General features: G+C 38.8%; 1 protein-coding gene across 1 annotated transcript in view; it reads left to right on the forward strand.

Annotated features, from left to right (window-relative positions):
• Nucleotides 1-27,176, forward strand: part of LOC128588741 (ankyrin repeat domain-containing protein 26-like) — a 53,882-nt gene that overhangs the window by 20,265 nt on the left and 6,441 nt on the right. The window contains exons 5-11 of the mRNA XM_053595571.1: nucleotides 8,824-9,738; nucleotides 14,221-14,288; nucleotides 15,125-15,218; nucleotides 18,383-18,456; nucleotides 19,013-19,106; nucleotides 21,501-21,721; nucleotides 23,257-23,485. Of these exons, the coding sequence (XP_053451546.1) occupies nucleotides 8,824-9,738; nucleotides 14,221-14,288; nucleotides 15,125-15,218; nucleotides 18,383-18,456; nucleotides 19,013-19,106; nucleotides 21,501-21,721; nucleotides 23,257-23,485 (1,695 nt within the window). The remainder of the gene's footprint in view (nucleotides 1-8,823; nucleotides 9,739-14,220; nucleotides 14,289-15,124; nucleotides 15,219-18,382; nucleotides 18,457-19,012; nucleotides 19,107-21,500; nucleotides 21,722-23,256; nucleotides 23,486-27,176) is intronic.

The raw sequence follows: 27,176 nt of genomic DNA on the forward strand, positions 1-27,176 counted from the left end.
TATGTGTTATTTATGTCTCAAATAAAATCAGGAAGGTTACTTCATCTTAAAATGAGCTGACACTTACCACAAAAATTACTTAGTCTAAATCTTGGCCTCTAAGTTGTATTTGATTTTTGTACGAAGAAATTTTGAAAATAATAGCATAATACATACTTACAGATAATTAATACGTATTTTGTTTCTAGTAAAATAATGCAATAAGATATTTCACATTTATAAATGTTTGACACACAAACAGGAATCAAAAGTTATTGCAATATCAAATAAGCTCCTAAACTCATAATTTTATAAGAATAATCTTATAAAATTTATCATTACTGTTTTGAAACATAGGGACTCTTTATTTTTTTTTTTGATGGTTTTTTTGTTGCTTTTCTTTATTTATTTATTTTTTATTAAATCATAACTGTATACATTGATATGATCATGGGGCATCATACACTCGCTTCATAAACCATTTGACACATTTTTATCACAGTGGTTAACATAGCCTTTCTGGCGTTATCTCAGTTACTGTGCCAAAACATTTACATTCTACATTTACCAAGTTTCGCAAATACCCCTGTAAGATGCACCACAGGTGTGATCCCACCGATCCCACTCCCTCTACCCACCCCCCCTTCCTACTTCCCCCTATTCTTAAGTTGTAGCTGGGTTATAGCTTTCATGTGAGAGTCCAAAATTAGTTTCATAGTAGGGCTGTGTACATTGGGTACTTTTTCTTCCATTCTTGGGATACTTTACTAAGAAGAATATGTTCCAGCTCCATCCATGTAAACATAAAAGAAGTAAAGTCTCCATCTTTCATTAAGGCTGCATAGTATTCCATGGTATACATATACCACAATTTATTAATCCATTCGTGGATCGATGGGCACTTGGGCTTTTTCCATGACTTAGCTATTATGAATTGGGCTGCAATAAACATTCTGGTACAAATATCTTGGTTATGTTGTGATTTTTGGTCTTCTGGGTATATGCCCAGCAGAGGAATTACAGGATTGAATGGCAGATCTATTTTTAGATCTCTGAGTGTTCTCCATATATCTTTCCAAAAGGAATGTATTAATTTGCATTCCCACCAGCAGTGCAGAAGTGTTCCCTTTTCTCCGCATCCACACCAACATCACTGGTCTTGAGATTTTGTGATATAGGCTAGTCTCATTGGAGTTAGATGATATCTCAAAGTAGTTTTGATTTGCATTTCTCTGATGATTAAAGATGATGAGCATTTTTTCATATGTCTGAAGGCCTTGCGCCTGTCTTCTTCAGAGAAGTTTCTCTTCAAATCCCTTGCCCAGCCTGCGATGGGATCCCTTGTTTTTTTCTTGCTGATGCGTTTGAGTTCTTTGTGGATTCTGGTTATTAAACCTTTGTCAGAGATATACCCTGCAAATATCTTCTCCCATTCTGAGGGCTGTCTGCTTGCTCTGCTTACTGTGTTCTTAGCTGTGCAGAAGCTTTTTAGTTTGATCATGTCCCAGTAGTGTATTTTTGAAGCTGCTTCAATTGCCCGGGGGGTTCTCCTCATGAAAAACTCACCCAGACCAATTTCTTCAAGGGTTTTCCCTGCATTCTCCTCTAGTATTTTTATAGTTCCATGTTTTAAGTTTAAATCTTTAATCCAATGAGAGTCTATTTTAGTTAATGGTGAAAGGTGTGGGTCCAATTTCAGTCTTCTGCAGGTTGCCAGCCAGTTCTCCCAGCACCATTTGTTAAATAGGGAATCTTTTCCCCACTGAATGTTTTTAATTGGCTTGTCAAAAATCAAATAGCGGTAAGTAGCTGGATTCATCTCTTGGTTCTCTATTCTGTTCCAGATATCTACTTCTCTGTTTTTGTGCCAATACCATGCTGTTTTGATCACTATCGATTTGTAGTAAAGTCTGAGGTCTGGTAGTGTGATTCCTCCTGTTTTGTTTTTATTTCTGAGTAATGTCTTGGCTATTCGAGGTTTTTTCTGATTCCATATAAAACGAAGTAATGTTTTTTCAAGATCTTTAAAATATGACAGTGGAGCTTTAATAGGGAGTGCGTTGAAATTATATATTGCTTTGGGTAGTATGGACATTTTGATAATGTTGATTCTTCCCAGCCATGAGCATGGTATGTTTTTCTATTTGTTAACATTTTCAGCTATTTCTTTTCTTAGAGTTTCATAGTTCTCTTTATAGAGATCTTTCACGTCTTTTGTTAGGTAAATTCCCAAATATTTCATCTTCTTTGGCACTACTGTGAATGGGATAGAATCCTTAACTGCTTTTCAATTTGACTTTTGTTGGTGTATATAAAGGCTACCGATTTATGAGTGTTGATTTTGTAACCTGAGACGCTGCTGTATTCCTTGATCACTTCTAGGAGTTTTGTAGTAGAGTCCCTAGTGTTTTCCAGATACACAATCATATCATCTGCGAAGAGCGAGAGTTTGATTTCTTCTGACCCTATATGGATACCCTTGATTGCCTTTTCTTCCCTAATTGCGGTGGCTAAAACTTCCATTACAATGTTGAAAAGCAATGGAGACAATGGGCAGCCTTGTCTGGTTGCTGATCTGAGTGGAAATGATTCCAATTTAACTCCATTCAATATGATATTGGCTGTGGGTTTGCTGTAGATAGGCTCTATCAGTTTAAGAAAAGTCCCTTCTAGACCAATTTTCTTGAGTGTTCTGATCATGAATGGATGCTGGATATTATCAAAAGCTTTTTCTGCATCAATTGAGAGAATCATATGGTCTTTGTTTTTTAATTTGTTTCTGTGCTGAATTACATTTATAGATTTACGTATATTGAACCAGCCTTGAGACCCTGGGATAAAACCAACTTGGTCATGATGTATAATTTGTTTGATGTGTTGCTGGATTCTGTTTGTTAGGATCTTGTTGAATATTTTTGCATCTATATTCATTAGTGATATTGGTCTATAATTTTCTTTTCTTGTTGGGTCTTTTCCTGGTTTGGGGATCAGGGTGATGTTTGCTTCATAGAACGTGTTGGGTAGTCTTCCTTCTTTTTCTACATTTTGGAACAGGTTGAGTAATATAGGTACTAATTCCTCTTTAAAGGTTTGGTAAAATTCTGACGTGAAACCATCTGGTCCTGGGCTTTTCTTTTTAGGGAGGTTTTGTACAGTTGATGCTATTTCTGAACTTGATATGGGTCTGTTCAACATTTCCACTTGATTCTGGTTAAGTCTTGGAAGGTGGCGTGCTTCCAAGTATCGGTCTATTTCCTTCAGATTTTCATATTTCTGAGAATAAAGTTTCTTGTAATATTCATTAAGGATTTTTTGGATTTCTGATGAGTCTGTGGTTATTTCGTCTTTGTTGTTTCTGATTGATGATATTAGAGATTTTACTCTTTTTTTCCTGATTAGGTTGGCCAGAGGTTTATCTATTTTATTGACCTTTTCAAAAAACCAGCTTTTTGATTTATTGATCTGTTGTATTATTCTTTTGTTTTCAATTTCATTTAATTCTGCTCTAATTTTGGTTATTTCTTTTCTTCTACTGGGTTTGGGGTTGGAATGTTCTTTCTTTTCCACTTGCGTGAGATGTCCCATTATGTTGTTAACTTCCTCTCTTTCCGTTCTCTTGAGGAAGGCTTGCAGTGCTATAAATTTCCCTCTTAGAACTGCCTTTGCAGTGTCCCAGAGGTTCTGATAGTTTGTGTCTTCATTGTCGTTTTGTTCCAAAAAATTGGCAATTTCTTTCTTAATCTCATCTCTGACCAAGCTATCATTCAGCATAAGGTTATTTAACTTCCATGTTTTTGTATTGGTATGCAGATTCCTGTTGTTACTCAATTCAAGATTTATTCCATGATGGTCCGAGAAGATGCATGGAATAATTTCTATTCCTTTAAATTTACTGAGGTTAGACTTGTGACCTAAAATGTGGTCAATTTTGGAGTAAGTTCCGTGGGCTGATGAGAAGTATGTGTATTCAGTTTTGTTGGGATGAAATGTTCTGTAGATGTCTGCTAAATCTAAATATTGGATGGTTAGGTTTAAATCTAAGATTTCTTTGCTCAGCTTCTTGCTGGAGGATCGATCCAACACTGCCAAGGGAGTGTTGAAATCTCCGACGATTATGGAGCTGGAGGAAATCAAGTTACTCATGTCTGTTAGAGTTTCTCTTATAAATTGAGGTACATTCTGGTTGGGTGCATAGATATTAATAATTGAGATCTCATCATGTTGAGTATGACCCTTAACAAATATGAAGTGACCATTCTTGTCCTTCCTTACTTTTGATGGTTTAAACCTACTGTATCTATAAAATTGCAACACCTGCTTTTTTCTGATTACCATTTGCCTGAAATATGGATGACCATCCTTTCACCCTGAGTCTGTTTTTGTCTTTTAAGTTGAGATGTGACTCTTGTATGCAACAAATATCTGGCTTGAGTTTTTGTATCCAGTCAGCTAACCTATGTCTCTGTAGAGGACAGTTTAAGCCATTCACATTGATGGAGAGTATTGATAAGTCTGGTGGAATTTTGGGTATCGAGTTTTTCAAAGGTCCAGTGGACATTTTTAATCCTTTCGCCAGTGTGGAAGTTGGAGTTTGATCCGAAGTTTCTGAGTGAGTTTACTTTTGTGGTATAGTATTGGGTTGGTCATTGTGGAGGATAGGTCTGAGAACATCCTGAAGAGCTGGTTTACTTATGGCAAATTTTTTCAACATATGAATGTCATTGAAGTATTTAATTTCTCCATCATAGATGAAACTCAGTTTAGCTGGATACAAGATCCTGGGTTGAAAGTTTTTTTGCTTTAGGAGATTAAAAGTTGATGACCAGCCTCTTCTGGTTTGAAAAGTTTCAGCAGAGAGATCTGCAGTTATTCTAATATTCTTACCTTTGTACGTTATAGTTTTCTTTCACCGGGCTGCTTTGAGAATCTTCTCTTTCATGTTAACTTTAGTGAAGCTAATTATGATATGTCTGGGGGATGACTTATTGGGGTTGAATCGTGCTGGGGTTCTGAAGCTGTCTGCTATCTGAATTTCAGATTCTCTAGGCATGTCTAGAAAATTTTCTTTCATAATTTCATGCAGAAGGGCCTCTGTGCCCTCGGAGGCGACTTCATCATTCTCAGAAATTCCTATAATCCTTATGTTGCTTTTTTTCGAATTATCTGAGAGTTCTCTGAGTGAGTAATCCGTTTTTGCTCTCCATTTCTCTTCCTCTTTGAGAGATTGGGAGCGTTCGAAGACTTTATCTTCAATGTCAGAAATCCTTTCTTCTGCTTGCTCCATTCTGTTACTGAGGGATTCTACTGTATTTTTCATATCTTTGAGGGCTGTAAGTTCTTGCTTCAGTGTGTCTAAGTCTTTGGTGGTTTTGTCTTTAAATTCATTAAATTCTTGAGACAATTTTTGAATTTCTCCTCGAATTCCTAATTCCATTTTATTAATCTTGTCTGCAATCCAAATTCTGAATTCGATTTCTGACATCTCAGCCAGTTGTTTATGAATGGGATCTTCAATCACATCTGCCGTATCTTTTCTTGGGGGGGTTGATTATTCTGGTTATTCATGTTACCAGAGTTTTTCCACTGATTCCACCCCATGGTTATTTTACTCCCTTTGGTTTTTCCCCTGGGGTTTTATCGAGGGCCCATACAGTGTTGTGGCCTGAGAAACTGGGGCCCTGTCTGGTGTGGTGGAGCAAAGAGGTTCTGTCTTGCTTTCAGCTGGTTTCTGTTCGATCCTATTGCAACTTCTACTCTGGCTTGAAGTCTCAGCTGTGTGGAAAAATCAGCGATTAAGTCACCCCACCTGCCCGCCTCTGGCCCCAGTTGGAAAAGGAGAATCAAACCTTCCTACAATCGCACACCCAGGGCACCGCCTGAAAAGTCCTCAGTCTATTAGCCCAGTTCAAAAGGTCCAAATCAACTGTCTCAGTCGGCACCTGTCTCGGGTGGGAGAGTTCAAGAGTTCTCTGGGAACTGGATCACAGGAGCCTGGTGACTCCTCTGACATGGCTCACCCCAGTGCAGCGTGGAGTCAGGAGAAGCCACCCAGCAAACAGAGCAGTCTGGGAAGGTTGACGTCTCCTTCCCCACTTTGCCCCTCCGTCGGACCCAGTCACTGGTATCTCTGCAGATGGCTAACCCAGTTGCCTGCAGTGAACAGACACTCCAGGGGTTTGCACCTGCCTGAATCACAAGGAAGTCTGCCAAGCCCCCACAGACTGCCGCTATCTAGCAGGAGGAGATGGGGCCTGACATCTTTGAGTGTTTGATGCAGGTGATGGGAAGGAGGTGTTCACTCAGGCTTAGCCCCGTCCCTGATGGATGCTGGTAACAGAACAGAACAGAACAGAATAGAACAAACAACTTTGCGGGGTTCTGTCTCTGTTCCTGTCGAAATCACCTACAGAAGACGGGCTGTTTTGAGTTCAAACATCTTTGCTGATGGAGGAGATTCGTGTTCGAACACCTCTCTGGGTCAGCCCCGCCCTGGAAGCTTCCCGGGTTTGTGAGCCGTGTCAGGAAATCCCCCGCTCACTGGTGGCCTCCTCTGGTTGCCCAGGGAGACAGGGGGTGTGGCCTCAGAATATCCAGAAGTGGGCGTTCTGCCGTTAAAGAAAAAACGGCTGTTGATCTACCTCCAGGGAACTGCTGCTCTGGTGTGGGCACTCAGGCGACCCTTTTCTCCTCTGTCCCGCGCCCCAGAGTCAGTACTGAGCGGCCGCAGTTTGTGCTGGGTCCACACCCCTCAAGAGATCCCCCAAGAATCAGAACTCTTGGGGGATGGGCCCCCAGACCCCGATTAGGAGTGGGGGGGGAAGCTAGAATTTCATTCAGTTTTACGCAACACTACGGCCCGGGGAGGGCTCCTGCACTGCACCGCAGGGAAGTGCCGCCAAGGCTTGATTTCCCATCAGCAGAGTGCCCTCTCTTCGCTCACGTGTCCCAGAGTCAGCGCTGACCTGGCGCAGCTCAGGCACTGTGCACTCCCCTTGAGAAATCACCCAAGGATCCGAACTCCTGGGGGATAGGCCCTCAGACCCCGAGTGAGAGTAGGGGCTCTCAGCTCTCAGCGGGGAAGCTAGAGTCTTATTCAGTCTTGTGCCTGCCCCGTAATGTTGTCTGGGGAGGGTTGCTGCACTGCACCGCAGGGAAGTGCTGCCAAGGCGTGACTCCCCTTCAGCCCGGTGCCCTCTCCTCACTCGCGTGCCTCAGAGTCAATGCTGACCAGTCGCAACTCGGGGACTGTCCACTCCCCTTGAGAAATCACCCAAGGATCCGAACTCCTGGGGGATGGGCCCTCAGACCCCGAGTGAGAGTAGGGGCTCTCAGCTCTCAGCAGGGAAGCTAGAGTCTTATTCAGTCTTGTGCCCAGGGAGGGTTGCTGCACATCACCGCAGGGAAGTGCCGCCGAGGCGTGACTCCTCTTCAGCCTGGTGCCCTCTCCTCACTCGCGTGCCTCAGAGTCAATGCTGACCAGTCGCAACTCGGAGACTGTCCACTCCCCTTGAGAAATCACCCAAGGATCCGAATTCCTGGGGGACAGGCCTCCAGACCTCAGTGGGCGGGAGGGGAGTGCCGGGGATTCAGGGTTGCCGGCAAAGGATTCCCAAAGTTTTATTCAGTTTTATGCCCGGCAGGAGAACGCCACGGCACCCCAGTAGGGGAGGTAGGTCCAGTTTTTAGAAGGTCTCTCCCTGGAGTGTAGTGGGAGGGCCTTTAATTTCTGCCCGCTTGTTCAATTGTGGGGCTCTTGAGCCGGTCTCATGGGGGAGGGGGACTCCCGCCCGCTTGGTGGTGGATTTTGTACCTTTTGTTTGCGTCCTTGTGATCACAGCTTGCCTCAGCGGTGTTGATGTGCGTTCTTCAACCTTCTCTCTTGGTGAGGCTCAAGTCCACCAGGATACTTACTAAATTCCTGTCCCTTAACTCTCCTTCTGGACGGGAGCCTCTGTTGAAAGCTGGCTTCAGTCCGCCATCTTGTCTCCCTCCATAGGGACTCTTTAATTGTGATTTGGTAGAGAAGCTCTAGTAGAGGTAGAGTCAGGAGATTTGGGAGAAAATCTTCAGATTGTTTATATTTTTATCCACTCCTTTTCAGAATTGTGATAACTAAACACATTTGTGGCTGTATGTAGAAATGATTAAATACAATGTCAGACTTATCACTTATCAATAAATGTAATACTTATCACTGACCACAAAAATTTAGAAAATTAGAAAATATATAGATTATTCTCAGAGGAAAAAGGGTAGTCAAAAAACTGGGGGAGATCATGACTAGCCTGAGCAAAAGCAAGACCCCATCTCTAAAAAAAAAAAAAATGACTATCATAGCAGTAGTCCCAGCTGCTGGGGAGACTGATTCAACAAGATCACTTGAGCCTCAGAGTTTGAGGTTTCTGTGACCTATGATACCCTGGAGAAACTTGGAGAAATTTCATTTGTCCAAACATGCAAAACGAAGACTCTTACCATGGGATGGTGTGTAGGTTAGATATTAAAGTATTAAAGTGGGAAGCCAACTTTTTAATGTAGTCAAAGATATTAATTTTTTATGCCTTTGGGTTTGTAGTAATTCACAAAAAGGCTATCCTGATTCTGAGATTCTTAACAATTCTTTAATGGTTCCCTTTTTGCTTTCATGAGTTCTTTTTTTCAAATGTGGGAAGTTTTAGGAATTTATGGTTTGATTTTTTGATACGACTTTTTGTCCAGTTAGATATCCATTGACTACAATCTTTTTGTTGTCTGTATAAGTGATACTTTAATTTCAGAGAAAATAATATGTCGTTTTATTGAGTAGTACCTGAAAGTTTCCTTTGTTTTACTCATATTTCCCAGAGCGACAAAAAAGAAAAAGATCTGTTGTGTGAAAATCGCCTGCTGCAGGATGAAATTGCCAGGCTAAGAATGGAAGTGGACACTATAAAAACACAGACTCAGGAACAGAAACCGGAATCTTCAGAGGACATCGAAACTATAAAATACCTTCGTAACAGCATAAAACTGAAGAGGGAAAGATTAGCAGAAATAATCTCTGACCACAGCAGACAGCTCAGGATGCTCAGTTCAGAGAACACGCTGCTGAAGTCTGAACTGGATTTTGAGAAACGAGAGAAGGAAAAACTGAAAACTGAAGTCCAGTCAAACCTTCACGAACTGTCTGCTGTTCTAAGTGATCTCCACCGAAGCCAGAAGTCACAAAAGGACTTGGAGTTCGCCTACCAGAAAGAAAGAGATGAGTGGTCTGTTGTAAAAGAAAATATGACATCTTACTCGAATATTCTCTTCCAAAAACTTGTTGAAGCTGAAAGAAAATTCAACAGCCTAGAAGTTGAGCTCTGTAACACAAAAGATATTCTCAGTCAAAAGACTTTGGCCTTAGAAGGTGTGCAAAGAGATCTCAGCCAAGCAGTGTGTGAAAAGAAGGAAATGGAGCTAAAGTATCACAATGAACAACGTAAAATGCATACATACCTTGCAGAGGAGGAACTGGCAGAGGAGCCATTAGCTCAGCTGCGAAGCAGAAATACGGAGCTTCAGCAGCAACTCAGTCATGCTCAGGACAAAGCTGATAATAAAGAAAAAACCATGATGGCTATGCAGACCCAATTTCGGGCTTCTGTAAAACAACTTCAAGCTGAGAGTAAATGCCAAAGACTTCTGCTAGAAGCAAGAAATAAAGAGTTAACCAATAAATGCAGTCATTTAAAAGAAAAGCAGAAGCGATATAAAACAGAAAGGGCAGAAAGAGAAGTAAGTATCAAGAAAGGTAAATATTTTCTACGTTCCTTAAAGAAAATTTAAAGTAATGTTTGGTTATGGCCAAATGTTGAATCTAGTTGAATATAAAATAGATGATAAATATATTTGATATATTAGTTCATTATTTTTATTTTTTATTTTTGTTGTGGCAGATTTTGGCTGGGGATGGGTTTGAAGCGCCTTGAGCCACAGGCGCTGCCCTTGGTATATTAGTTTAGTAACATAGCTTGCCTCTGGCAAATAATTAGAGCTGAAAGATGCTTTACTTTGAATAAATATATTATGTCAGTTATGAAATTATCTGAGTTTCTTTCAAATTGTTAATCAGTAAAGACTCCCAATAATAATGTGCTCCTGAAATGATGATTTTGATGTCTTTACGTTGTCTCATGTTAATACTGTGATGAAGCAGATGAACAGAAATTCTCACACCTGAAATGAATATTTTGAAATAAAAATTCAATGAAATAGGTTCTTTGGGCAGTTAGTTACAGGTTTCCCAGCTGCACTGAAGGGTATAGCTATGTCTTGGACTGTTTCTCCGACAGTAGTTTCTCTATTGTCAGTCGGTCTCATATAATATTACTTTTATTCATGTCAATTTGACATAAACCTGAAGATACATCAATCTCAAATTATGTACTTTATATGACCTCTCAATCCTTGAAAGGCATCTACTTTTAATTAAATCATACTTTGGGACAAATGTGTATTTTAGCAAACATATTTGATTTAATCTTCCCATTAGAATTTATAATTTATTTTTAATATTTTTACAATTAATGTGCCCATAGTTTTTGTTTCAAGGTTCATGATCTTCATTTGGATATAACTTTGTCCAGCACAAGAATAACTGTAGCTGTCTGTGACTTCGTGGTTTGTCACTGGGTCCCTATTTTCAGAATAGTGAGAGGTGGCAGGATTCACTTCTAGCGGGAATGCAGTGAGTAGGGGAGAGAGTTTGAGGAGTCTGGGAGGGAGGTAGAGGCCAGGTTACAAAGAGCCTCAAAGACCACTAGACCTTTTTGTTTGTTTGTTTCAGAGACAGAGTTTCACTTTATTGCTCTTGGTAGAGTGCCGTGGCGTCACTCAAAGCAACCTCCAACTACTGGGTTTAGGTGATTCTCTTGCCTCAGCCTCCTGAGTAGCTGGGACTACAAGCGCCTGTCACAATGTCTGGCTATTTTTTGTTGCAGTTTGACCGGGGTCTGGTTCGAACCTACCACCCTCTGTATATGGGCCCGGCACCCTACCCATTGAGTCGCAGGCACCACCCAAGACTTTTATCTCTTTTTCTGAGGGATCTATTGAAAGGGTTTGAGCTGAGGATCGAATTTGTGAGGAACTGTGAGGTATATTTTAGCCTTTAAGAAAGATGAGGAAGATACTTCACAGAGTAGAATTTATACCTCCCAGTCTCACCCCAAAACCCAATTTCTTTGTGAGACTTTGGCAGGTTGCTAAGTATTGCACAGTCATCAAGGAATGATTCACTGAACTGATTCTCCCATTTAAATAACAGAATACCAATTTAACAGGAAGATAACACCTTTTGTGTCTGTAGCAGAATTAAATGATAAGCGGGAATGTGCACACAAGGGGAAAAGAAGGGGAATCGATATATGTAATGGTATTTTCCAAAGCACATGCCTTAATGTTAAATGTTATTAACATAATTTTATAATACAGTGAATTATGACATCAGTAACCAAAATATCTTATTAGGTAGTTCTGAGACAACTTTGTAGGCAACTGGCTGAGGCACTACACAAAATACCTAGATCAGAGGCCTCACTGGACATTACGTCACACTGCCACATTCATTTAGAAGGCACGGCTCACGCCAAGAAGAAATGCAGTCAAATCACAAATAAAGTATATATGGAATTTAACATGTCAACAGTTGATATATAGCTTATTGAGTAATGAAAATTGTTTGGGGATACTAGTTTAGGTGAATAGGTTTTGTTTGCAGTTTATTATTATTAATTTCATTACAATTTATTATCCTTAAAATGCACTTATGTCTTGAATTCTGACTTTCATCCTGACATTTTTATAATTATAAGTACGTGTGTATGTGGACATATACATCTACCACATATGCCCTTAGGAAAGTGAGAATTAGACATAATTTTCTCACAGAATTTGAGAGTCTATGTTCCTTCTGAACAGTATATTTTAGTGATTTCTGCATTGCCTTGGTGAAACAGGCCAGATTAAATCAGAAAATGTTAAATCGAATGCTCTTAGAAATTGTCTTAATTATCTTCACTTCTGTAAATGGAGACAGAATCTAGTATTTCTTGGATTTCGGGTTAACTGGTACAGGAATGCGATTATGCAAGTATCCAAAGTGCAGATTTGGGGGTTAATGTTTTGTGTCACCATAGATGTGCTGCCTCTGGACATTTTGTGTAAACAGTTGTGTCATATATCGTCCTTTATGATGGGCTTCTTTCACTTATCCTTGGGCTTTTATGGCTCGTCTCAACTGTAGCATGAATCAGGATGTTATTTCTTTCTATTGCCATAAACAGTAAACATTCTGGCCATACCAGTTATCAGTTCCTCAGTCAGTGGACCTTTGGGTCCCTTCCACACTTAACGATGCTGCTGTGGACATTCATCTACAAGTTGTGTGGAAACATGTTTTGGCTCCCCTGGCGTTGGGCTTTATTCTCAGAGGTGACTAGCTGACTTCAGCATCTCTCTGCCTTGCTCTCTGTCCCCGCCTGCCTCATCCATCTCTGGTCATCCACCCCATCCATTCAGTCCTGTCACTCAATCTCCCCTTCTTTGTGAAGCTTTCTCTAACTGTTCTCTCACTGACGTTACATTTCAGCAGCTGTTGTCTAGTCTGGGTGAAATGATTTAAACTTTAATTATGCATTGCTTTTATTTTCTGTCACCATTGGTAGAGTGCTATAGCATCATCGTAGCCACAATAACCTCAAACTCTTGGGCTCAAATGATTCTCTTGTCTCAGCCTCCTGAGTAGCTGGGACTACAGGAGCCTGCCACAATACCTGGCTATTTTTTTGACAAAGGATCTCGCACGAGCTTAGGCTGGTCTTGAACCTGTAAGCTCAGGCAATCCACCCACCTCAGCCTCCCAAAGTGCTGGCATTGCAGGTGTGAGCCATCAGGTCCAGCCCCGATAGTTCAATCTTGTCTAATTATACATTTGCCTAAGGAGGAACTAATATCTGAACTAATATCTCAGCATGTCATTTATCCTGTATATATTTAAAATGTTTTATCTTAACAGTTGTTAGGATAAAATTAAACACTGTATGCCATATCAATTATTTCTTCTTTGATACATAGACCTAATAAAGCTTTTATTTGAAATGTATTTTAAGCAATTAAATATAAAATTGAAACCATATTATCTTGGAGAACTGTTCAAACCAAAAGCCTATGATTCTCTCACTCTGACACAAAGTCTGAATTCCCCGCCTTAATTATGTAGCCAGATCATGACTTCTACATTGATGCCACTTTACCAATTGGAAAGTTCTGGTTCCAGCTCTTCTGATCTCTGTGTGAATATGGACAGTTAGTTCTTCGCAACATACATCTGTCTACTGTCTCTACTGTAAACACAAAAATAGGGTTATACAAGGTCAGAAAAAGGTTTGCTTGAGCTGTTTCGCTGGACCCAGTGGGCATTTGGCCGACATGGCTTTGCCTTGGATAGTTTAATTACGATGTTTAACGAACATCCTCACGCTTTAAGCTGACACTTTAAGGATAAATTCTCTCCTGGTTATGTCTTGATCCCTGCCACTTGATGGGAGAATCAGAAGAAATGTGGCATCTTATTTGGAAATGACATTCTCTAATATAATTGTGTTCCCTGTTTATTTTTATAATTTTATTTTTCTTTCACTGAAAAGGACAGATGATGCTTAGTTTTTAGCATTAAAAGCATAACAAGTTGTTTGTCCAAATAAAAATAAATGGGCATACAAAAAAGTAAAATAAAATAAATGATGCAAGGGTGCTTGGAATTCAAAAATATAAATGCTTACCAAAAGGTAATTGTTTTATCTTTCCTCATGTTACCAATGTTATACATTTTAGTACTGATAAGATAAACTAAAAAATGAGACTAGTGTGTTTTGGTCCTAGAGCATGGGTCAATACACTTGTCTGTGAAAGGCCAGATACTATTATTTTAGACTTTGTGAGCCATAATATCCCTGTGGCAACAATTTGACTCTGCAGTTGCGTTGCAAAATAGTCATAAACAGAATAGTGACTGAACGGGTGAGTCCGTGTATCAATAAACTTTAGCTGTAAATATGGGTAATGGGCAAGTTTGTCCTAGATTATTTTGTATATAAAAAGGTGGTCATAATCTGAAAATAGTATTTTATATATGACACATTTTGTTCACCCACTCATCCATTGATGAACATTGGAGTTATTTTCAAATATAATTTTTTTTTAAATTTTTTGTTGTAGTTGCAAGAAGCACAGGGTCAACGCACAGCAACCATGAGATGGCCTACAATGGACAACTACATGAAAAAGTACGTTTAACAAAGCACAGAAAATAACCAAATCAGCAGCAAAGTGTGAGATTGTCTCAGTTATGACAATGAGTACATTGTGTGAAGCTAAGCAATCATTTCAGCATTAATTTTTTTAGAAATGCACATTTCTCATATATTATTCTTAAAATTTGTATGTTATTCACACAATGCAGCTATAAAAATGATGTAGTTGGCCAAATCAGCTACTTTCAAATATTTCAAAATAACTAAGAAAATGCTACAAAAGCTATGTTAACTAATGTCATGAAAATGTGTCAAACGATCTATTAACGATCGTGCCCCACGATCATACTAATGTACACAGCTATGGTTTAATAACAATAAATAAATAAATAAATAAATAAAATAAAATAAAAATTTATGTAATTATAACTTCAGATGTTTATTATTTATTTATTTTTTTATTAAATCATAGCTGTGTACATTGATATGATCATGGGTCATAGTACACTAGTTTCATAGACCATTTGACACACTTTCATCACAATGGTTAACATAGCCTTCCTGGCATTTTCCCAATTATTGTGCTAAAACATTTACATTCCACATTTACTAAATTTCGCATATAACTTGTAAGATGCACCACAGGTGTAATCCCACCAATCCCCCTCCTTCTACCCACCTGCCCCCTCCCTCCCCTCCCTTTCCCCACTCCCCTTTCATGTGAAAGCCCTAAATTAGTTTCATAGTAGGGCTGAGTACATTGGGTACTTTTTCTTCCATTCTTGAGATTCTTTAGATGTTTATTCAGAAATTATATGGTATCTTTAAAATTTGTTGTGATAATAATTATTTTAAAATACACATTTTAGGCTTGAAGAAGAAAATTTCAATTTAAAAGTTATCATCGAAAACCAAGCACACAAAATGGAGCAGCTCCAGGAGAACCTGTCAAGGGCAAGATCCGTACGTCACACTGGAAAGGGGTTTCATGTCTCTGGGACTCCAGCTTCAGTCTCAATCATGCAAAATGCTGGGGACCACAAGTGTTTCATAGTTTGGAATATTAGAATAGACCTAATGAAATATCTTGGGTCTTAGATTCAAGTCCACACATGAAGATCATATTTCTATTTTCATACACACCTATGCACATAGCCTGAGGGCAGTTTTATGCAGTGTCTTTTTGATAATTTGTGCATAAAACAAGGTCTTTACTATGTTTGCAGTGCAATTTGTCACATGAGGTCAGGTTTTGAATTTTCCACTTGTGGGTTCATGTTGAAGTTTTAGATCTTGAAAGATCTGGGATTTTAGATTTTAAGATTTGGGCTGTTCAGCACATAGTACGGATGCTTCTCCACTCATAGCTGGGGCTACATCCTGATAAACACACTATAAGTTGAAAACATAAGAAGGAAATTCATTTAATACACTCAACCTGCTTGGTGTGGTGGCTCACTCCTGTAATCCTAGCACTCTGTGAGGCTGAGGTGAGTAGATCGTCTGGGCCTCAAGAATTGGAGACGAGCCTCAGCTAAAGTGAGACCCCATCTCTGAAATAGCCAGGATTGTAGCAGAGATCTGTAGTCCTAGCCATTCGGGAGGCTGAGGCAAGAGCATCACTTCAGCCCAAGAGTTTGAGGTTGCTGTTACCTAATGATGGTGCAAGAAAGTGACACTCTGTCTCAAAAAAAAAAAAAATACCCACCCTGTTACCATCATAGCTCAGCCTAACCTTCCTTTAATATGCTCAAAACTTTGTCCTAAAGTTGGGTAACATCCACCTACCACAAAGTCTATCTTATAATAAAGTACCAAATATCTCACAAACCACATGCGAAAAGAGCAGAGATTCAACTTAAAATACATGAAATCACAATGGTTTGATACCATCATAAAGTCACAAAACTATGAGTTGGACCATAGTGAGTGTGTCAAAATTGCAAAGGTTCCATACTATCACAAAGTTGAAAAATTGAAAATCAAATTATTATAAGTTGAGCACATTTCTTATATAGAATATTTTACACGATACGATGTGTATCAATGAGAAAATACTTATTATATTCATGTTGATATTACTGAGTACTAGTAGTTCAAATCTTAGTTTAATTTATTTATTTTTTAATATCATTGTTGGGGAATCATTGAGGGTACAATGAGCCAGGTTATACCGCTTGTGTTTGCTGGGTGAAGTTCCTCCATTAATAGTGTCTGACCCCCAAGAGGTGTTTACTACACCGTGTCCCCCACCCCTTCCCTCCTTCCCTCTCTCCTCTGCCCCATTCCCTCTCCTCCTACCATGTACTCACATCAATTCTCCTTATACCAGAATTGAGTACGTAGGATACTTGCTTCTCCATTCTTGTGACGCTTTACTAAGAAGAATGTATTTCAACTTCATCTGAATTAATACAATTTCACTTTCAGTTGTAGTAAAGTCACTATCATTTTTAGTGGCTGTATAGTATTCCATAGTATACATATACTACAGCTTGTTAATCCATTCCTAGATTGGTGGGCACCTAGTTTTTTTTCACAATTTGGCAATTGTAAACCGAGCTGCACTAAATAGTCTAGTGCAAATGTCCTTATGATAGAATGTTTTTATTTTCTTCTGAGTAGATGGCCAGTAATGGGATTGCAGGATCAAATGGGAGGTCTAGTTTGGGTTCTTTGAGGATTCTCCACACTTCCTTCGAAAAGGGTTGCATTAGATTGCAGTCCCACCGGCAGTGTAAACGTGTTCCCTTCTCTCTACTTCCACGCCGGCATCTGCAGCTTTTTTTTTTTTATTAGATCATAACTGTGTACATCACTGCATTTATGGGGTACAATGTGCTGACTATATATAATCTAGAATGTTCACATCAAACTGGTCAACATATCTTTCACCTCACTTACTCACTTGTTGGTTTAGATATTTATACTGTACTGTTAATACATTTGGCATGTACTGTTGCAGTATACACAGTAGGTGAGGTCTGAGTCTTTGTGATGTGGGCCAATCTCACTGGGCATGTCTCAGAGTGGTTTTGATTTGCATTTCTCTGATAAGTAGGTATGATGAGCATTTTTTCACATGCTTGTTAGCTATTCATCTGTTTTCTTTAGAGAAGGTTCTATTTATCTTACCCATTGATATAGGGGATCATTGGCTTTTTTTTATTGTTGCTTAATTTGAGTTCTCTGTAGATTCTAGTTATCAAGCTTTTTTCCAATTCATAATATTCAAATATCTTTTCCCATTCTGATGTTGTCTATTTGCTTTGGTTGCTTTCTCCTTAGCTGTATAGAAGCTTTTCAGTTTAATTAAGTCCCATTTGTTCTTTTACAATGCCACTGGAGCCTTCTTCATAAAGTCTTTCCCCAGGCCGATAGTTTCCAGCATTTTTGCTATGCTTTCCTTGAGAATTTTTATTGATTCATGCCTTAGATTTAGACTTTTATCCATCTCGAAACCATTTTAGTGATTGGAGAAAGGTGCTGGTCTAGTTTCGATCTTTTACATGTGGGTATCCAGTTCTCCCAGCACCATTTATTGAATAGGGATTCTTTCCTCCAGTGAATGTTCTTGTTTGCTTTACGAAAGATTAGGTGGCTGCAAGATTTTAGTTTCATCTCATGGTTTTCTATTCAATTCCAGATGTCTGTGCCCATACCATGCTGTTTTGATCAATACGGCCCAGTAGTACAGCCTAAAGTCTGGTAGGCTAATGCCTCCAGCCTTGTTTTTATTACTAAGAATTACCTTAGCTATATGGGTTTTTATCTGGTTCCATACAAAATGAAGAATTTTGTTTCCCAAATCTTTAAAGTATGATGTTGACATTTTAATAGGGCTTGCATTAAATCTATAAATTGCTTTGGGAAATATAGACATTTTAACAATTTTTTGTTTCTTTGTTTTTTTGATTCCTCTTAGCCATGAGCATGGTCTGTTCTTTCATTTGTTAATATTTGACTGAGTTTATGAAATCAATGGTTTTGGTGGTAAAAATTTAATTAAAATATATGTTATCCTCTAAAAATAGTATGTTATATGTGCCACAATTTTTTTATTCATTTTTCTATCGATGGATTTTTGTGTTACTTCCAAACGTAAACTTTTTTATTCTTTCTTTTAGCTGCAAATATCATTGCTGCATCAGTTGACAGAGGCTAGAAGACTGGCTGGGAAGATGGAAGACCACATGCAAATGTACAATTTAAATCAAAATCACTTGAGTATTTATAAAGCAAATAAGTCATGTAGAATGAGATTGCATCAGTTATGATAATAAATGCTTCTGAGAGAAGCCAAGAAAAAATTTCAGCATTAAGCTACTTTGAAATGCATACTTTTAGCCAGTCATGGTGGCTCATGCCTGTAGTCCTAGCACTCTGAGAGGCAGGTGTATTCCTTGAGCTTGCAAGTTCAAGATCGGCCTGAGCAAAAGCAAGACCCCATCTCACTGAGGCAAGACGATCATGTGAGCCCAAGATTCGTAGGTTGCTGTGAGCTGTAACAGCTTGAGACCCTATCTCAAAAAAAAAAAATGAAAGAAAAAGAAAAAACTGCATACTTTTGTGTATTATTTCTAATGTTTTCAAATTATTCATGAAACGCAGCTGGAAAAACAGTACCGTTTTCAAAGCTCCTACTTTTCAAATCTTTGAGAATTCATGTAATTATGCCTTCAGATCTCTATCCAAACATTACATGGTATCTTTACATTTTTTATGTGAGAATAATTATTTTGTAATGTTCATTTTAGGCCTGACATAGAAAATTCCCAATTAAAAGCTAGAAGCCAAAAGCAAGCAGATCGACCTGAGCAGCTTCCACATCTCCCATCCAGCACAGGGTCGGTAAGTTAACCTCTCGGTTTCTGTTATATCACAGCAGGATTCTGTTTCTTCAGCAGCCCAGGTTGATTACCTATGGTGCAAAATGCTTGGGACTGGGAGTGTTTTTAGTTGTTTACACACAATGAGAAATCTTTGGTGGGAATTCAAGTCTAAGAATTCATATCTACCTATGCACATAGCCTGAAGACAGTTTATACAAGGTTTGTAAGTAAATTTTGTGCATGAAACATGAAACAATGTTCTGAGTGTTTTCATTGCAACTTGCAACATGAGAGCAGCCATGGAATTTTTCACTTATGGTGTCACATCCACACCCAAGACATTTCAGCATGTGAAACATTCTGGAATTCAGATTTTCAGACGGAGATGCTCAAATTATAGTACAGATGCTCCTTGCCTTATGACGGGGTTTCACCCCAGGAAACCCACCAAAGGTGGGAAATATCACAGGAGCACAGTGCATCTCAAACGTGTCCTCGATTTATGATGGGGTTTCACCCCAGTAAACCCATCAAAGGTGGGAAATACCACAGGAGCACAGTGCATCTCAAACGTGTCCTCAATTCATGATGGGGTTTCACCCCAGTAAACCCACCAAAGGTGGGAGATATCACAGGAGCACAGTGTATCTCGTATGTGTCCTCGATTTATGAAGGGGTTTCACCCCAGGAAGCCCACCGAAGGTGGGAAATATCACAGGACCACAGACCCACACCTCCAGGATCTTCATCCTCACCCTCGCCTGGTTCACAGACTGGACGGTCCCTCGGACACTATAACAGGCAGAGCTCAGCCATCAGAGTCTTTGTGCAAGCCCAGCCCCAGGTCACCATGACCTGAGATGTGTGCCAAAGAGGGAGGCCCCAGAGGTCAGGAGACTTAGCACTCACTGGCCAACTTCTGGCCAGCACAGAGCACACAGATCAGGCTTTGTCTCTCTGCCCTCTAGTCAAGGTGACTCTGGAACCCTCAGGAAACAGGGACTTAATGACCAAACCCCTCACTTCATTAGCTCATACTGCCATCATGACTATAATTTTGCACCGTGAATCCCACACACACTGGGAGGCAGATGAAGTCAATAGACCCTATGTCCAGATGAGGAATCTGAGACCAGAGAAGAGAAAGGAAATCCCCAGGATCAGCCATAGAAAGAACAACACATTCTCTACTGAAATCTACATTTTCTTGTCGAGATCCCTACGGCCTGGTCTCTGTCGCTGCACGAAGGAAACAGGCTTGACATGGATTAGAAGTACAAGCTTGTGGAAGGTGGACTACCTTAGGTGCAGGATAGCCCTCAGCCCTTTCCGCAATGGCTGTTAATTAAGGTTATACACAACAGGCGTGGAGAGTTAAGGTAATGACATACACAACAGGCGTGGAGAGTTAAGGTCATTACATAGGAGAGCTGCATGCATAAGGATTGCCACGTGCTCTTTCCTCACGAGTTCTTTCCCCACGACTACCATGAAGAAGTACCAAGCATCACTGTTTAACACATGCTTACTAAGGAGTGACCTGTCTTATCTCATTCCAGAACACTGATTGACCTGGGGGATTGCCCCTAAGTCACAAAACATCTCTAGGCTTTCCAGAAGACTGTACTGTTCTCAGAGTTTCCTTTTAATGTGATAAGAATCAGTAACTGTCCTTGTAAGCATGGTGTCCACTCCTCTACATTTTCTGATATAAAACACCATCCCTTCCAATTTCCCTAAAATCCCCACCCTCCAGGTCACCAAAGGGCAAAAACAGATGGGGGAATATGGTCTCCAGTACACCCCACTTAAAACAAAATGTACTTAAATATGTTTATTTAAAATGAAAAAATTATTAGAGTCCAATGGAAGGGGAGAATTAGGGTAATAGAAAAGCCACAGGAGTTGGGCAAAAGCTGTATTTTTATTATAGAGAAGACTTAAACTTTCTTTTGTATCACAAATTCAGAGAAGGAAAGTTCTTCCTTTAAATATTTCAGTTTCTATCATCATTATTAACTATTAATAAACTGGTCTTTCAGATTATTAAGGCAGGATGGAATACAGCAACACTATTAGGAAAAGAAAAAGTGTGATTTAGCAATTAGACTACACACTTGAATGTTTGTAAGTTACATTGTTTGGTTTTTTTACAAAGTAATTAATTCTAGTATTCTTTGCATTATGATTATATGTGCACTAACAAAAAAACTCAACTTTATATTTTAGATTTAATCCAGAATTAAATTAATAATTTAACTTGTAATAATGATAAATATTTTAAATAACTTCATTTTTCACATATTTAAACTTTTCTCTCTGAATCACTGTCTCAAATGTAAAGGAAACAAACTATATCTTAACTATCAAGGTTATAATTATTGTAAAAACATATCCTTTTAATTTGCTTTAGACACAAATACCAGCTCTGGAAAACTTAGAGCAGCCAAGAAAGAATCAAATAGCTTCAAGGGGAAGTGAGATGGAGCTCAGTGTTACTGAGATGGAGCTCAGCATTGCAGATGCGGAGTCTGAACTCTCCAGCATACTAGCGTCTGAAAAACTGGAAGAATACCCACAAGTTCGCATGAAAGATTTACAAACCCTAAAATGTTTGTCAACTAAAGTACGCCAGTAAGTCAAAACCCAGAATCACAGAAAATAACTTAAGCTCATTCATTCATCTCAAATGCATCATCATTAGTCAGACATGTTCATGAGGTCCACTGGATGCGGAAACTAAGTAGATGATATAATTTTGAGAAATGATGTTAGTGAATAGACTTACCTGGAAGGGGCTAGTCCAGGACACTTTACATCTCTCTCCCTTTTTGGTTTATATGGCTTTTCCCCCATTACTATTCTCCCTTAGTTAACATGATCTATTAGTCTTTCAGCTAAGTATTTTTGAAGCTTTATCATTTAGACAATGATGTTGTTAGAAAATTGTTTGTCAGCAGTCCCCTAAGTGGAAATATTCATGAATTTAAGTATTTGGGGGGAAGATTACAGCTTTAACCAAAAGGGTCAAGTACTATTGGTCTCCTGGCTCTTTCTGGTACTCAGGAAATTAACTTTCCTTGATGAAAACTATGCCAAGAGTTTCATCACTCTGAATAAAGGCATACTTGGGAAATAGGAATGATTAACATAGGGAAGAAGAGAGGTAAACTCACAAAGTAGTTTCAATATACTGCCTTGTTCAGCCTGAGGGTCAGGTGTGTGGAGCACAGAAAGGATGGGCCTTGCCGCTGGTGCCTTGGTAACAAAGTCGGCAGCTGATTTTCTTTGGAGCTGCTTTCTTTCTTTTTCATCACTGACTCAGCCATGTCATTCTCCCCTAGAAGTTATTCCTCAGCACCAAATGCTTAATTTTTCCCAAAGTAGGTGAAAAGTACAAGGGTGGTGAAAACAAATGCTCAAAAATGTACTGAAGGATAGTTTTCTAAATCTCTGAAATAGACTACTAAATAACAGTATTTCTAGCTTTTTGAAAGTTTTAATTCTGTCGTGTATATATTTAAGGAGTACGTGATGTTTTGCCATATTTACTATGTATAAATAGGGAAATGGCAATTATCATAAGAAAATTAACATAATCATCATCTCACATAGTTACCCATTAAATACAATTATTATTATTATTATTAATTTATTTATTTTTGCAGTTTTGAGCCAGGGCCAGGCTTGAACCCACTACCCCTGGTATTTGGGGCTAGCTCCCTACTCCTTCAGCCACAGGTGCTGGCCTAAATACAAATATTTTAAAGGCAACTTTAAGAATCCTATAGGGAGAGCCATTCCAGAAGGCAGCAGGTGTTCCCTGTCAATTAATAGATCAGTAATCGCCATTTCTCTCTCCTGTCCACTTTGTTTGAATTATTCCTTTGTTAGAAATAAATTTGGAAATATATATACATTTTCGTGTATATATACACAATATATACATATATACATATCCTTATACTTCTATATAAGGATTTTTAATAATGATAAATAAATATACACTTCTATATAAACTGCAGTTGCGTACAGTGACACATCTGTAGTGTTAAAACATTATTTACAGGAGAATTTTATTTCCTGTAAATAATTTTAAAATGCAACTCATTTCGGAATCATTTAGGAAAAAATGAAATACTAACATTTGCCTTTCGTAATCTTCATAGACTTCGTGAGAATCTAGCAGAGGTCAAGACACACTTGTCTGGGGTAAAACAGATGGACAGATCTTTGCACACAATTCTTACCACAAGGCCAATAATGGAAGCAACTCCTATTGAAAATCCTAATCGTGCTTCAGTTATCCACAGAGAGCTCCCTACAGTGAAGAAATGTGCAATCTCTCCCTCAAATCCTGAGACATCTTCAAGTAGACTGGCGAAGTACGTGGCTCAGGTTAGTTATATTATCCTTTTTCCTTTGGGTTTCATATTTCTCATATAATTCTTCTCTTTCATTTGGTGAGATACTGAGTTGTTTATTTGACTTCTACAAGTTAATTAAAGGTCATAATTATTCGGGAGAAAAAAAGAAAAACATTGTGAGTTTTTTAAGTCCCTGGATGTCTCATTTTCAAGAGATACCCATTTGTTAATTTTATTCAAAAATGTCACTAATCTGAAACATTTTAGATTTCTTTAAAAGCTACGTTTCAGTTAGATTCCAGACATTGAATATATGGCTATCTAATAATTAAATGTAAATTTGACATGCTCTGGCTTGCTTTCTAATTGATTATAGTTTTGCTGTTGCCCATAATGTTTTTAAAGGTTTCCTGTACCATCTCAAGTTTTCTGCCTATAATCACAAGGAACAGATTAGTGGCCAAACATGTGTGGATGTTTTTCATTTAAAGAAATCTAAGATAGGGCTGTGCCTGTGGCTCAGTGAGTAGGGCGCCGGCCCCATATGCCAAGGGTGGCGGGTTCAAACCCAGCCCCGGCCAAACTGCAACAACAAAAAAAAAAATAGCCGGGCATTGTGGCGGGCGCCTGTAGTCCCAGCTTCTCGGGAGGCTGAGGCAGGAGAATCGCCTAAGCCCAGGAGTTGGAGGTTGCTGTGAGCTGTGTGACGCCACGGCACTCTACCCGAGGGCGGTACAGTGAGACTCTGTCTCTATAAAAAAAATAAATAAATCTAGGATAAATAATTTTTATGAATTAAATAAGCCTGTAGTACTAACAAATGTTAGTTTCTGTTTCAAAGTTAAATGTTTCATCATTTTCTTACATAAGAGTAAATCTTTAATTGCTCTTGGACTTACAGCTTTTTTACCTCAATTTTTGTAAAATGTGTCTATTTCTGGGCAAGTGTACTATAGTTTTTTAAACAGTTAAGCTAATATTTGAACTTTTAAAATTAGTTCACTTTTATCTATTTTGCCATCACTTGCATGACTGACAGCTAAGACTGCAATGATATCAAGAGCAATGGCGGCCAAACAGAATGAATTAGAGTCTTTCTGCCCAGAATTCCATGCCACACATGGTCCCCATCTCTACCAGGGGCATCAGAGGAACCTTCCAGTACAACCATGTGATTTCACTCATAGTAACAGTTTATTTCTGGAGATCTCAAAATGTATCTAATAATGTCAAGCTATATCAACTGTAGAGTTAGTAAGGGGAAAAAATAGTTCAACTATGCCTGAACCTGTTTACGTTGTGTAACATTGGACCATTTTTCCAGAAGGTATAAAAACACAAAGTGTGGGGCCTCAAGTCCCAGCTATTTGGGAGGATGAAGCCAGAGGATCACTTGAGCCAAGAAGTTCAAGGCTATAGTGTGCTGTGAAAACACCTATGTGGAGCCTCCACACCACTGCACACTAGCCTGGGGGAAACAGGGAGGTCCTGTCCCTTAGGGGGGGAAAAAAAAAGGAAACTTTAAAACATTTGTTTGACCAAACTAATATATAACAACTAATTTTCATTATATAAATCATTGCTATTAAAATATCAGAACTACAATGAGATATCTAACTCCAGTGAGAATGTTCTTTGTCCAAAAGTCCGAAAACAGCAAATGCTGGCAGGGACGCAGAGAGGAACACTAACCCACCTTGGGTGTAATGCAAACTAGCACAGACTTCATGGAAAAGTACATGCAGATACTTTAGGGGTTGACCCAGGAATCCCACTACTGGACATTTGTCCAAAGGGGGAAAAAAAGCCATTTTATCAAAAACACACTTGCACGTGAATGTTTATTGCAGAACTTTTCACAATAGCTAAGATGTGGAATCAACAAAAGTGCTTATCAATGCACAAGTGGGTTAATAAAATATGGTGGACATGAGCACTATTTAGCCATAATGAAATATGGTAGACGTGGGGCACTGCTCAGACATAATAAAATAGGGTAGACATTGAGCACTCCTCAGCCACAATAAAATATGGTAGATGTAGAACACTCCTCAGATATAATAAAATATGGTGGACATGGGGCACTGCTCAGCCATAATAAACTATGGCAGACATGGAGCCCTACTCAGCCATAATAAAATATGGTAGATGTGGAGCTCTGATCACCCATAATAAAATATGGTAGACATGGAGCACTGCTCAACCATAATAAAATATGGTAGATGTGGAACACTACTCAGCCATAGTAAAATATGGTGGACAGGAGGCCCTATTTAGCCATAATAAAATATGGTAGACGTGGAGCGCTCCTCAGCCATAATAAAATATGGTAGACATGGAGCACTATTCAGCATTAATAAAATATGGTGGACAGGGGGCACTGCTCAGCCATCATAAAATGTAGTAGAAGTGGAGCACTACTCAGACATAATAAAATATGGTAGATGTGGAACACTGCTCAGCCATAATAAAATATGGTAGACTTGGAGCACTGCTCAGCCATAATGAAATATGGTAGATGTGGAACACTCCTCAGCCATAATAAAATATGGTAGATGTGGAGCACTACTCAGCCATAATGAAATATGGTAGATGTGGGCCACTATTCAGCCATAATAAAATATGGTAGACATGGGGCACTCCTCAGCCATAATAAAATTTGGTACATGTAAAGCACTCCTCAGCCATAATAAAATATAGTAGATGTGGGGCACTCCTCGGCCATAATAATATATGGTAGACATGGAACACTGCTCAGCCATTATGAAATACGGTAAATGTGGAACACTGCTCAGCCATAATAAAATATGGTAGACATGTAGCACTACACAGCCATAGTAAAATACAGTAGACCTGGAGCACTGCTCAGCCATAGTAAAATATGGAAGACAAGGAGCACATTTTTTCCATCATCTTCTTAACTCAATTTGACTTCTTTTCTCTGAAAAAATGGAAAAATCAGGGTTAAAGTGCTTCAGAGTCATAAAATTGGACAACGGGGGACAAAAATATAATTATGGTGAAAACTTCTATAAATTATTGAGCCTGATGCAAATATAAAATATTCTCACTACTTATTATCAGAAAAGTCAAGTAACGTACCATTTTGAAAGATATAAAGTGTTTGTAAACAGGGTTTACAAAGACTGTTTCAAAAATCAAAAATAATTTCTTAGTTTTATTGGTTCCATTTCCATACTATAAAATATGAAAATTAAAATTAACCTGAACAGATAAATCGCTAGATATTTTTGCACACGTGATTCTTTTTTGATAACTGAAGTCATAAAACTTTATTCAATTTTTTTTTTTTAAGACGGGGTCTCACTCTTGCTCAGGCAGTCTTGAATGCTGAGCTCAATGTACTCATCTCCACCTCCCAGAGTACTGGGATCACAGGCACAAGCCAATATACCCAGCAGTTTATTTCAATTTTATAAAAGATAAAACTTATGTGGTTTAAATTCTTTTGTGTTTTTAAGAATCATTTAGTACTTGTGTGCTTAATACTATGCATGGCACACAAAAATCACTTTTCTAAATGTCTTAAATAGGAAGACTAATTTATATATTCATTAGTTTTCTATTTGGGGTGCATTACTGACACATTCAAAAATTTTGAATGATTTCAGTAATTTTTCAAATGTTAATTCAGTTTTCAGCAACTGGCTATGTTTATGTGGTCTCCTGGGTGCATCAAATCTAAAGCTACAGCCTGAAGA

This window comes from Nycticebus coucang, chromosome 6, assembly GCF_027406575.1.
Source record: "Nycticebus coucang isolate mNycCou1 chromosome 6, mNycCou1.pri, whole genome shotgun sequence".
Lineage (NCBI taxonomy): Eukaryota > Metazoa > Chordata > Mammalia > Primates > Lorisidae > Nycticebus > Nycticebus coucang.